General features: G+C 33.8%; 1 protein-coding gene and 1 long non-coding RNA gene across 3 annotated transcripts; both read left to right on the top strand.

Annotated features, from left to right (window-relative positions):
* The first annotated feature begins 368 nt into the window (after positions 1 to 368).
* Positions 369 to 1385, top strand: LOC130950957 (mannose-specific lectin alpha chain-like). The gene has a single exon (XM_057879565.1). The coding sequence runs from the start codon at positions 431 to 433 to the stop codon at positions 1133 to 1135; it is 705 nt and encodes a 234-aa protein (XP_057735548.1). The 5' UTR covers positions 369 to 430; the 3' UTR covers positions 1136 to 1385.
* A 386-nt stretch (positions 1386 to 1771) lies between these two features.
* On the top strand, positions 1772 to 8241 carry LOC130951603 (uncharacterized). Of its 2 annotated transcripts, XR_009074036.1 has the most exons (6): positions 1772 to 1952; positions 2067 to 2106; positions 3621 to 3747; positions 4073 to 4207; positions 4328 to 4379; positions 8197 to 8241. It is a non-coding gene; the product is annotated as an uncharacterized LOC130951603 (long non-coding RNA). The 2 variants fall into 2 exon arrangements; XR_009074034.1 differs by lacking the exon at positions 8197 to 8241 and having other exon boundaries at positions 4328 to 4646.
* The last annotated feature ends 4786 nt before the right edge of the window (positions 8242 to 13027 follow it).

Genomic DNA, 13027 nt, shown 5'->3' with positions numbered 1-13027 from the left:
CGGAGGATGGTTGGAATCATAGGATTAAAAATAATTTGTAGTGTAGTATGTATAAATAAATAATATTGGAGAGACTATATTAGCACGGTCTTATTATAATAAGTCTAGTTTAAGGGCTCTTAGATTATAATAATCCTTTATAATTTGACAGCTTATGTTAAAAAATCCATAATTGAATCTGAATCACGTGTATTTTACATAGAAGCATTTATGATAGGGGTGATGACACCATATATGTTACCGCATGGACGTGACGTATTGTGTTAATGGTTGTTAGAGGCCATGCATACGAAACTACGTACCTAATTAAGAAGCTAAGGTGTACTTACTCCAATCGCCACACTATAAATACCGAGCTGCTGCGGTAGGCTTGGCATCCCAACCCAAACTCACATCTCATTTCATTTCCAAAAGCCACAAAGCCATAGCCATGGGTGTCTCATTTAACTTGCACAAATTTGCCCCCACGAACTCCAAAGAGATCAAATTCCAAGGAGATGCAACCATTACCGATCACAATGTCATTCGACTCACCAACTTGGACAGCGATGGCAACCCACTAGGAAACAGAGTTGGCCGAGTTTTATTCTCCGACCCTGTGCACCTGTACGACCACAGTGGTTTCCGAGCAGGCTTTGAAACCACCTTCGTCTTTCGCATCTCAAAACCCTACAGTAGTGAATTTGCTCCCGGACCTGGTGACGGTCTTGCCTTCTTCCTTGCTAATGCTGACACTGAAATTCCACCTGAATCTTCTGGGAAGTTTCTCGGCCTCTTTAACGATGCATCTGACAAGATTGTTGCTGTTGAATTTGATACCTTTTCCAATTTCGAGATTGGGGATCCCAGTTATCCCCACATCGGAATTAATATCAACTCTATCAGGTCATCGGCTGTTGGTTACTGGAACTGGCATGATGGAGCCGTAACTACTGCAAAGATAACATATAACTCTGCCCTTAAGAGGATAACCGTCAGTGTTTCTACATATCTCGACAACCAACCTAACACTCTTTCTTACGACGTCGACTTGAGCACTAAGCTTCCTCAAAAGGTTGCGGTAGGGCTATCTGCTTCTACTGGGCAATACTCGCAAAATACCGAGATCTTATCTTGGACTTTTAAGTCCAACTGAAGAGGAACAACGATGAATATTGAATAAGGCCCCTCTTCCTATCTTATCGCCAGATTGTGTTGTGTTTTTTATTTTAATTTGAATAAATAAGGACAAGACTACTAGTCTTTAGTTTGTCTCAGTAAGTGATATGCCACTACGGATAAGGCAAGGGTAGTCCACTGTTGTTATTGGTCTCTTCAGTGTGCATTTCGTCCATTTTCTTTGTTTGGGTTTAGTTTGTTGTCTTCAATGATATTTGCTTGCTTTTCTTTGTGTTTGCTTTTCCGTTTTTCTTTCCTTTTTTCCCTTCTTTTAAAAAGTAATATAAAATATCATTTTGAATAGATTATATTTTTAGTTAATTACATTGACAAACGATCAAGTGCCAAAAATTAATGAGTTAGAGCAACAAATATTTAAGATATCAAATTGTATATACGATGAAGCTTAATAGTTATTTTTATACAGTTTTTACATCTCCAATCACTACAAGAAAATGAAACCACTACAATATTTATGCTTTTTTATGGGAGTTTTTTTGTGGGAATTTAAAAAACTTCCACAATATATTTTATTTCTAACAATTTGAAAAACTCCCGCAGATATAATTAATAAAGACTCCACTATTAGTTCAAAATTAAAAATAAAAACTCCGTTGCTTCACCCCCGAAAAGACGAACTCCCACATTTGAGTGTTAGCGAAACAGAGATTCAGAGAGAAGACAGAGCACGCCACCAAAACCCTATGTTTGCCGCCATAGCCATTGCCGCCTCTGTCGCCACCATAGTTCATCTACTCTCCAGATCTGGTTGATCGTAACGTTAAAGCCTTTGAGTACTATTGTCTTGACCTAATTGCATCTTACATTTCATGCTATTCGAGTATTATGCTCTTCTCCAATTCCTCATTGATTTTTCTTCTTCTTTTGTATAACGAAAATTCGGACAGGTTATTCAATGTTCTTGTGCCTTTGATGCATCTTAAATCGGTGAGTAGTCTATAATTTATGTTATGTATGCCTTCAATGTCGTGTTCTAGGGTTGAGGATGGAGAAGTTTTTATTTTTTTACAGTAGATTATAACTGAAAATTAGGAAGTGAAAGTTTATGATTTCTGTGTGCTCATTGAGATTTTGATCTCGTTCATGAAATCTCAAGTTCTGGACTAGCTTTACTGAAGTATCCTAAACTTAAATGCGCCTATATTTTCTTTTCTCTTAGTGTTTCAATATTGATAATATTGAGTTTCATATTTGTAATTATGGTGAGATTCATTTTTGATTTAATATCACTTTACTAATCCTTGCACACTCTATATCATAATAGATCGAAGCCATCAAGTTACAAATGGAATAAGAAAAAACAAGTTAAGACTAAGCTTGAGTTTATATATGATGATTCATGATCTTGAGGTAGTACATTGATTTCGTCTTTCATTAATGACTTGATCTCGAATACTCTCAGTGAAGGATTATATCTTCACTCTTTCAAGGTTTTTTAATTTTGTTTACATGGTTTATGTAAAATTTTTAATTGCTTCAAGTTGTTTTGCAACTATATAGGCACTTCAAAATTCAGAAACTTCTTTTGGAACAGAACAGATCACATGTTGCAATAGTCTCAGTATGCGAGTATATATATATATATATATATATATATATATATATATATATATATATATATAGGATTCCAAATGGTTTGTTTTATGATATACCAGATGAGCTTATCAAGGATGCCAAGTACATGGAATCCACAAATACTTCAATTTTTCTCTCATGTATGCATATTTTATTGTATACTTATATATGTGTGTAACTTTTTGAACCTCTATTATATGCTATATTCACATTCACTATTGAAAAATTTACTATAAGTATTTGATCCAAAATAGTAATATATTTTTATGAAATTGACGTATTCATATGTTGTATTGAATGCTAAGTGTGCTGCTGTTACTAAATCTATTCTTGCTGCTGTTTACAAGGCACCTAATGATCATCATGTTCTTCTTGAGGGAACCCTCCTCAAGCCCAACATGGTTACCCCTGGCTCTGATACCCCAAAATTAATAATCTTCAAGATGATTGCAAAAGACCAAAATGAACTTGCAAGAGTAATTAGTAATTACCACTTAGAATAGCAGTTTAAGGATCACTGGTTAGTTAGGGAGTTAGTTTGCTATAAACAAAGGAAAGAAGATATTAGTTACATTCTTTTTAGTCTTGGCACTTGTTAGAGTCTTGAGAGTTAAATGTGTCTCTAACATTGTGCTTAAATAATTTGCTTGTTGTCCTAACTTAGTAACCTTATGAGTTTGAAAAGTGAATATGAAAAAGCTTATTATTCACCTACTTGAACACTCTTACTATTTTTCTATGTTTGGGTTGAAACTTGAAACTTGAAACTTGAAACAACATGTTGAAGATATCCTTAGTTTTGTGGATATTATATATTACTAAATAAATGACCTTTATTTTGTTCTATGTGATTGCAATATTTGCAGAACACCTTGCACATATCAAGAAAAAACATTGCCTTCGTGTGAATGAAGGTTCTACACCCTTTTGACTATCACTCTTGGCATAGTGGGAGGATGGAGATGGAGCATCAACTCCATGTATTTACAAGAAGTATGCATTTTTCTCTTCCTCTTTATATTTGTCTGCATAATCTTTACTGAATTACCAAATCTTCAATTGATATGAATATATAAGAAAGTGATGTGATTTTTATTAGTGTGTTATATTGGTTTAACACATTTAATATGCCATTATACTTTGCATCTGTTATTTGAACAATGTTATGTGAAAACCGGTGCCAATTATTTGAACAACGTGCCAATTATTAAACCACTAAAAAAATTCTCAAGTTCATTATTTATTTATTTAATTTTTTTTTGCTTTATTGCATGATATAGCCAATCATTAGGTACTTATTTGGAGAGATTTTTCACAGAGAATGTCCTGATTGCAAGAGTTTGTTAGAATTTTAGGCCTACTAGTAATAAACTCAACAATAAGCTTCATAGGAGAAAATAATGCTAATAATGCTGCAACAACACTGATGGTTCATTTAGCTCCTAAAACAAAGGTATTATTCTTTCTCTTTGACATATGTTTCTGGAATTCATTAGCTATATTATATGCATATGCTACATAGACTAATTCCTTGCCATTAATGAGTATGATTATATTATATGCAATTTTGCAGGTTCTAAGGGATGGGCAGTGGCAAGAGCAAAATGCAGCCATAATTTAAAAGGGTATAATGATGACCACTTGATCCTTGTTAATTTTCATACTAGAATTCTATTTAAATATTGTATGAGTATTGGAAAGGTGTTTTTTTAACTGCATATTTGCATTCAATGTTGATCATCCTTAGATTAAATAATTATGAAATGAAAGAGATTTATAATCTAATAGAAGGTTGTGAAATAGACGAGTATTTTAGGACGAATAATAATGAGGGGTTGAATTTTGGGGCATTGATAAAAAAATTTATTAAAGGGTTTGTTAGGGTGTTTGAAACTAACACAGGTTGCTAATTTTTTTTAATTGAAAAATGATGTTTGTGGAGGTTTTAAACCGCCACAGAAATAGTAAAAAAATGCCACAATACATCAACTCGAAACCCTTACAAAACTCACAAAAAACCGCCACTAAATGATGTCCTGACAGTTTACCAAAACTGCCACAAATAAGCTTGTGGCACCTCAAATTTTGGAGGTTTGTGAAACTGCCACGATCTGTTTTGTGGGGGTTTGAAACCTCCACAAACTTGAAAAAAAACTGCCACAAAATAATAAAAATCTTGTAGTGAACATCTGTAACAAAAATTTTGTAACAAATTTAAAATTGTTATAAAAAATTACTTTTTTGTAATAAAATTAGTGATTGTTACATAAAAACAATGTTTCGTAACAACAATCTAATTTGTTACAAAATTTATTGTTATTTTGTAACGATTTAATTTTTTTGTTACAAATTATATTGGCTTTTATAACAAACTGGTGTTTTGTTGTAAAATTTTATAATATTTTATAACAAAAGATGAAGTTGTTGCAAAAGTTCTAAATAGTTTGTAACAAATTATCCATTTGTTTTAAAAACTCTAATTATTTTGTAACAAAAAATTAATTTGTCACAAAATTCAATATTATTTGTAATAAGTTATTTGTTTATCACAAAATACAAGAATTTTTTTATCTAAATTTTTTTTAAATATGAAAATTTTTAACATAATTTTATTTTGTTTTAAAAATTTAATTTTTTAAAATATTATTTATATTAATTAAATGTTTTATATAAAAAATTAAAGATTAAATTAATAATTTTTAAAAATGGCATATATTATTTTATAACTTTTTATAAAACTAATATATAATTTTTACTCATTGCAGAAGGCAAAACCGCTTGCTGGGTCACCCTCCTTCTTTTATTTAAGATAAATTTATAACAAATATTATTTTTTGTTTCATTATCACTCTAAAATTTAATATATTTTTACATTTAAATAAATTTTTGAAAATCTTCCTTAAGAACAAAATATAGAGTTCTGGTTTTTTTCCTTCTCTCTATTAAAATTTTAAACCAACCATAACCCAACACCTATTATTAAGCATGTAAAATTTATGGTCGTTAAAAATTAAATAATAAATTATTTGTGATTAATTATAATTATTCATTATTTTACTTTCAAAAAATTATTTATTAAAAAATAATTAAATCAAAGTGATGAGATTTTAAATTTAAAATTAATAAAACTTATATAATTTTAAAAAATATTTAATATTCTATATCTAATTTAATTAAAATTATCAAATCTCAATTTATCCAAAAATATCTAATTTTATATTTTTTTAAAACTAAACTCTAATTCTCAAGTTGAAAATCCTAACCCTAATTTTACCCTAATCCTAATCACACTCACTCACTCACTGTCACTTACCCTAACCCTAAATACTCCCAAGCCCCACACCTCTTTTTCCCAAATGCACACGCAACACAAAAACACACACACGGCAAGAGAAAGGGAAGAATGAAGAGGGGAAGAACAGAGAGGGAAAGAAAGGAAAAGAAAGGGGGAAGCTGAAATCAGAAAGCAAGAGAAGGAGACGGTGAACAGGGAGGACGGCGCCGGTGGGCATCACTGCCGCCGCGCCGTCGTGTTGCCGCCAGGAAGGGGGAGAAGTTGAGTGAGAGGAAGATCTGTGCGAGGAAGGAGCGCTGTTGTGCCTCCATCGCACCATTAGTTTGAGTTCTGCTATCGCCAAGGGAAGCTGCCACCGTCGTCGTCTTCATTGCGAGCAGATCGTTGTCAGCATCCACCGCCATTGCATCTCCCATCACGGACGACGCTGAGGATGCGCAGGAGAGACAAATACGTGAAGGGAGGAAGACCGAGGAAAAAGGAGGAGGCACTATTCGCGCTACTGCGCCTAGTCGTCGTTCATAGAGTCACCGTCGTCGCCGCTATTAGGGGTTGCGTCATTGAGCCCCTGTCGCCGGAAAACAACGCTGCCTCACTGGGATCCACAGTCGGTAAGGGCGTTCTCCCCTCTGATTTTGATTTCCTTTAATTTCTGGGAATATTGTTGTCATTGATTTCTATTACAGTCGTGTCGTTGTGTCTCTGGTCTTCGAAAATCCACCACCGGAGCTTCAGGTAGCCGTCGTCACTAGTGGTAATTGCCAGAGCTGCCGCCTGATCGGTTGAGAGATCGCTGCTGGTTCGTTTCATGTGGTGAGACTATTTGGTTCTGTTTCTGTTTATGGTAATACTCTATTAACAATTATGTTCTAATTTTGTTTTATGAGCTTTCCTTTAGTTTTAATTCAGTTGTTCCTTGATGTTATCTTAGAAGATATGTTAACTTGTCTAGGTGTGTACTATGTACGCATTGCTAAAAATTATGATAAACATTTCTTTAGTTCAAATAGCTTGGAACTTTATTTTTTTTTAAAAAAATATACTTAAGTTATTGTTTTGTCTTTTGGCTAGAAAAAAATAACATTCTCATTCTTTTTAGTGAAACCACATCTATCTTAATAGAGAAAGCAGTCCCTTTCAGGCATCACAGTGCTGTTAGTTAAACCAGTAAACTTCATATATTATTTTTATGATAGTTAAAAGAGAAAAAGAATTGACATGGGGTTATCCTCAAGAATTAATGGTGGCTAAATTAATTTTTGAATGCAACTGCTATGATTAAATCAATTCCCAACGATCCTTTTGCTGTTGTGACTTATGAGAGTAATACAATATTTTCATTTTGATGTTTTTGGGCAAACTGAACATTTATTTGCTTCCCCAAAATGTATTCTTTTATATCATATCATGATGCCTTTTTTATACTTTTATTATTATTATAACGATGACTGATTCAATGCATTCATATTCATTCATTTGACCCTATCCACAACTTAGTATTAATCTCTGGATCTGTAGTTTTGGTTCTGACTTCTGAGCCTAGGTCCTTCATGTTGTTGATGTTGCCCTCTTTAATCTCCCTCACCTCTAATGTTTTCTCCTCTGAACTTTACCTTTGTCAAATTTTCCTTGTTTATTGCTGACACTAAGTAACAACATTGAGATCCTTAGTGTAGGATTTTCATCAAAGTCAAATCAAACACATGAATCCAAAATAAAAAAGGAACTAGAAATGAATGGTAGGTTAACAAAAATAGATGCTAGTTTGGGGTATTGCTTTGTGTTTTTTTGGATTGAAGGTATCTCTAAAATTGCTTATGGTTTTAGTACATATTCATAGATGATTCATATATTAATAGTATGGTTTAATTGTATATAGATCTATTTATTACATTTTACTTGTGTCATAGTTGATAAATGACAAATGTCTTATTATTTGATTTGATAAATTTAGTTGTGTATTGGCTGAGAAATAAGTAATGAATTGGTTGTTATTGATGGAACCATAGACGGTGAAAATATCCAAGTTTTAGGGGGAGGTTTTGCCAAAATTTGTCTAAAAATTTTGAATTAATATTAATGGAAAAAATTGTAATTGGTGTTATATCTTGTTTTTAATTTCTTGTTTTGGTTTTTCTCATTTATAGGAGTGCTAAAATGGTGACAACATGCTACCTAAAGGACTCAAGAATATTTTGATTCATAGAGACACTAATTTATGTTAGACTTTTAATTTTTGGTTGAATTTGTGTAAGAAATATAACTTGTAGAACTAATCAATGTAGATATTAATGTTATTTTGTTTTAAAATAATTTTAGTTAAATGAAGCATGTTTGAATTATCTATGTTTTTACATATTATGTAAATGTTGACTTGCTCAATAAAGTAGTTGATATATCAATTAATTAAAAAATAATTTGGTAAAATATGTATGTAATTTTTATTAAAAAAAATTGTTACAAAATAAATATTGTGCCTTTGTAACAAAAAAAGTCACAAAATCAAGTTATATTTTGTAACAAAATTTTTTGGTAGAAAAAAATATATTGTCACCAAAAATATTTTAAAGATCAAAATTTATTATCACTATTGTAACGAATTTTGATTTTTGTATCAAAAAATTTGTTACAAAATATTACTTTGAATTTTAACGATTTCATTATTTATTACAAAACTTTTTGTAACGGGACATACTGCAACAATTCTTTTTTTGTTACAAATTCTTTTTGTTTCAAAATTCTGATTTTTTGTAACAATTTTTTTTTGTTACAAATATTGCTTTTTCTTGTAGTGAATTTAGATTACAATCTCGCTAGGTAACTAACATGGGGCCTAGTCAACTCCTGACAACTCTTATTAGGCTAGACCCAAAAACCCACTGCAACAAAAAATGTCTCATTAGAATAACTCAAAAATAAAAACAAAACAACCCCCTACACCCACGGCGGCTTTCAATTCACACAGATCCTTCATAATTACACTCACGCCTTCTGCTTCGACCGCACTGCAATGGAAGCAACGTCGTAGCATCAACCACAGCAAGGTGCAGTGCCACCAAATGTCGTCCACCATCGCAGCGCGTCAATCAACACATCACCTTCCCTCTCAGCTATCTTGTTCATAAAGTTTTTTTTTTCAGTTGAGAAAGAGATAGTGCTGTCCAATGATTACACATCTATATCCTTTCATTCATGCTGGATAATATCTTCATTTAATTTATCGATCATCATTTTTTCTACAGCCTCTCTGATCATATCAAGATCCTTCCACCCATATATTATAGCCTGATGGTAAATATAATAAAAATTAAAAATCATGAATAACAGTACAAGAAACATCCAATTAATAAAAAAAAGCATCCAATAAATTGAAAAAAAAATATCTGATGACTTCCAAAAGATCCACTCATACCAAAAAATATCCAATTAATAAAAAAGAAACATCCAATTAATCAAAAAATAAATAACAAATAAATCAATAAAAATATTCAATAAGTGAGAAAAAAAAGCATCTAAAACCTGATAAAACTGCCAAGTCATAAAAGAAACGTCTACTAACGCTAAATAGAAAAATCTACTTATTCATATAGATCCAATAAGGAGAAGAAATCATTTCAAATAGTATACACAAAAAAATCCACAATCATATACTAAGAAACATGCATGTACAATAAAAATAAATATCCTTCTAAAGAAGAAAGAAACATCCATCAATAATGAAGAACATCTGCAATCCTAAATTTAGAAAAATCTATATACAATGCAAAGAAACATCTATCTAAAGAGCTATGAAACACATGTTTAAAGAAGAAATATCCATCTAAAGAATAAAGAAACATCCCTCAATAATTACACTATTTGGGATCCCCATGAAATCGGAGACGAAGGAGTATTCTGACGTCTTTCACGGCGTAGGATGCACGGAGGCTGAGTGATAAACGACTATTTTATGGTTTATCTTGTGCTAATTTGAGTGTTTTTTATCAAGCCTTTGCACACTTATTCATACTATTTGTATGGTTTTACATTTTTCCTTCCTAACTTTGTGCTATGATTGATAACATGCTTCTTTGGCCTTAAATTTGCTATGTTTAAATCCCCTCTTATTATCATTCGATGCTGTGATATGTGTGTTAAGTATTTTCAGAGATTACAGGGTAAGAATGACTTAGAGAATGGAAAGGAAGCATGCAGAAGTGGAAGGAATACAAGAAACTCAAGAAACTGCTAAAGCTGTCCAGCCTGACCTCTTGGTACTAAATCGACCATAATTTGAGCTACAAAGGTCCAAATGACGCAGTTTTAGTTGCGTTGGAAAGCTAACATCCTGGGCTTTGCAACAATAGATAATTCACCATAGTTTCTTTGAAGATAGGTGACGCACACACGTGGATCACGCGCACGCGTGACCTGGAGAAAACTCAATCCACGCGTACGCGTGGACAACACGTACTGATGAGCGGATAATTTGTACGCTTTTTGGCATTGTTTTTAGTATGTTTTTAGTATATTTAGTTGAGTTTTTAGTATATTTTTATTAGTTTTTAGTTAAAATTCACTTTTCTGGACTTTACTATGAGTTTGTGTGTTTTTCTGTGATTTCAGGTATTTTCTGGCTGAAATTGAGGGACCTGAGCAAAAATCTAATTCAGAGACTGAAAAGGACTGCAGATGCTGTTGGATTCTGACCTCCCTGCACTCGAAGTGAATTTTCTGGAGCTATAGAAGCCCAATTGGCGCGCTCTCAACGGCGTTGGAAAGTAGACATCCTGGGCTTTCCAGCAATATATGATAGTCCATACTTTGCCCAAGATTTGATGGCCCAAACCAGCGTTCAAAGTCACCCTCAGATTTCCCAGCGTTAAACGCCGGAACTGGCACCAAAGTGGGAGTTAAACGCCCAAACTGGCACAAAAGCTGGCGTTTAACTCCAAGAAGAGTCTCTACACGAAAATGCTTCAATGCTCAGCCCAAGCACACACCAAGTGGGCCCGGAAGTGGATTTTTATGTCATTTACTCATCTCTGTACACTCTAGGCTACTAGTTCTCTATATATAGGACCTTTTACTATTGTATTAAGAATCTTCTGATCTTTGGAATCTTTTGATCTTTAGATCTTTTGATCACTTGGGGAGGCTGGCCATTCGGCCATGCCTAGACCTTGTTCTTATGTATTTTCAACGGTGGAGTTTCTACACACCATAGATTAAGGTGTGGGGCTCTGCTGTACCTCGAGTATTAATGCAATTACTATTGTTCTTCTATTCAATTCCGCTTGTTCTTGTTCCAAGATATCACTTGTTCTTCAACTTGATGAATGTGATGATCTGTGACACTCATCATCATTCTCACCTATGAACGTGTGACTGACAACCACCTCCGTTCTACCTTAGATTGAGTGAATATCTCTTGTATTCCTGATACACGATGCATGGTTGATCGCCTGACAACCGAGTACTCGCCTGACAAACGAGCTAACCATTCCGTGAGATCAGAGTCTTCGTGGTATAGGCAAGAACTGATGGCGGCATTCAAGAGAATCCGGAAGGTCTAACCTTGTCTGTGGTATTCTGAGTAGGATTCAATGATTGAATGACTGTGACGTGCTTCAAACTCCTAAGGGCGGGGCGTTAGTGACAGACGCAAAAGAATCACTGGATTCTATTCCGGCCTGATCGAGAACCGACAGATGGATAGCCGTGCCGTGACAGGGTGCGTTGAACATTTCCACTGAGAGGATGGGAGGTAGCCACTGACAACGGTGAAACCCTTGCATAAGCTTGCCATGGAAAGGAGTAAGAAGGATTGGATGAAGACAGTAGGAAAGCAGAGAGACGGAAGGGACAAGCATCTTCATACGCTTATCTGAAGCTCTCACCAATGATATACATAAGTATCTCTATCTTTATCTTTATGTTTTATTCATATATCACCCATACCCATTTGAGTCTGCCTGACTAAGATTTACAAGGTGACCATAGCTTGCTTCATACCAACAATCTCCGTGGGATCGACCCTTACTCGCGTAAAGTTTATTACTTGGACGACCCAGTGCACTTGCTGGTTAGTTGTGTGGAGTTGTGATAGAGAGTTGAGATTGCAATGAGCGTACCATGTTGATGGCGCCATTGATGATCACAATTTCGTGCACCAAGTTTTTGGCGCCGTTGTCGGGGATTGTTTCGAGTATGGACAACTGACGGTTCATCTTGTTGCTTAGATTAGGTATTTATTTTCAGAGTTCTTAAGAATGAATTCTAGTGTTTCAAGGTGATGATCTTATCATCACCAAAGCTGATTGATTCTCATCAATTTAGCTCTTGAATGCAATGTCCTGCTGAAGCTTGGCTGGCCATGTCTAATTTCTTTAGACTAAAGCTTTAGACTAACATTGCATGATTCCTGGAATTCTCATTAAGAATTTTGATACCTTTATTTTCTTTTTCCACTTAATTTTCGAAAAAGCACAAAAAAATTTACAAAATCATAAAAACCAAAAATATTTCCTGTTTGAGTCTAGTGTCTCATGTTAAGTTTGGTGTCAATTGCATGTTTCTATTCTTCTTGCATTCATTCATGTGTCTTCATTAATCTTCAAGATGTTCTTGATGATTTCCTTGCTCTGATCTTTGAGTTCTCTTGACTTGAGTGTTTTGTTGTTTCTCATGTGCATTCTCATTTTGTTAGTGTCAGTAGTATACAAACTGCTAAGTTTGGTGTCTTGCATGCATTGTTATTTGATTTTAGTTGCATTTTGATTATTTCTCATTATTAAAAATCCAAAAATATTTTTAATTTGTGTCTTTTCAAGTCAATAACACAGAGAATTGAAGATTCAGAACATACAGCAGAGAAATTACACAGAAAAAGCTGGGCGTTCAAAACGCCCAGTGAAGGAGGACAGACTGGCGTTTAAACGCCAGCCAGGGTACCTGGTTGGGCGTTTAACGCCCAAAAAGGTAGTGCATTGGGCGTTA

The sequence above is a fragment of the Arachis stenosperma genome, chromosome 9, assembly GCF_014773155.1.
Source record: "Arachis stenosperma cultivar V10309 chromosome 9, arast.V10309.gnm1.PFL2, whole genome shotgun sequence".
Taxonomy (NCBI): Eukaryota; Viridiplantae; Streptophyta; class Magnoliopsida; order Fabales; family Fabaceae; genus Arachis; species Arachis stenosperma.
This window is presented reverse-complemented; position numbering and strand designations above follow the sequence as displayed.

Bases quoted from the DNA above. Each gene is read 5' to 3' on its own strand.
- LOC130950957 (XM_057879565.1), top strand. From the start codon at position 431: ATGGGTGTCTCATTTAACTTGCACAAATTTGCCCCCACGAACTCCAAA.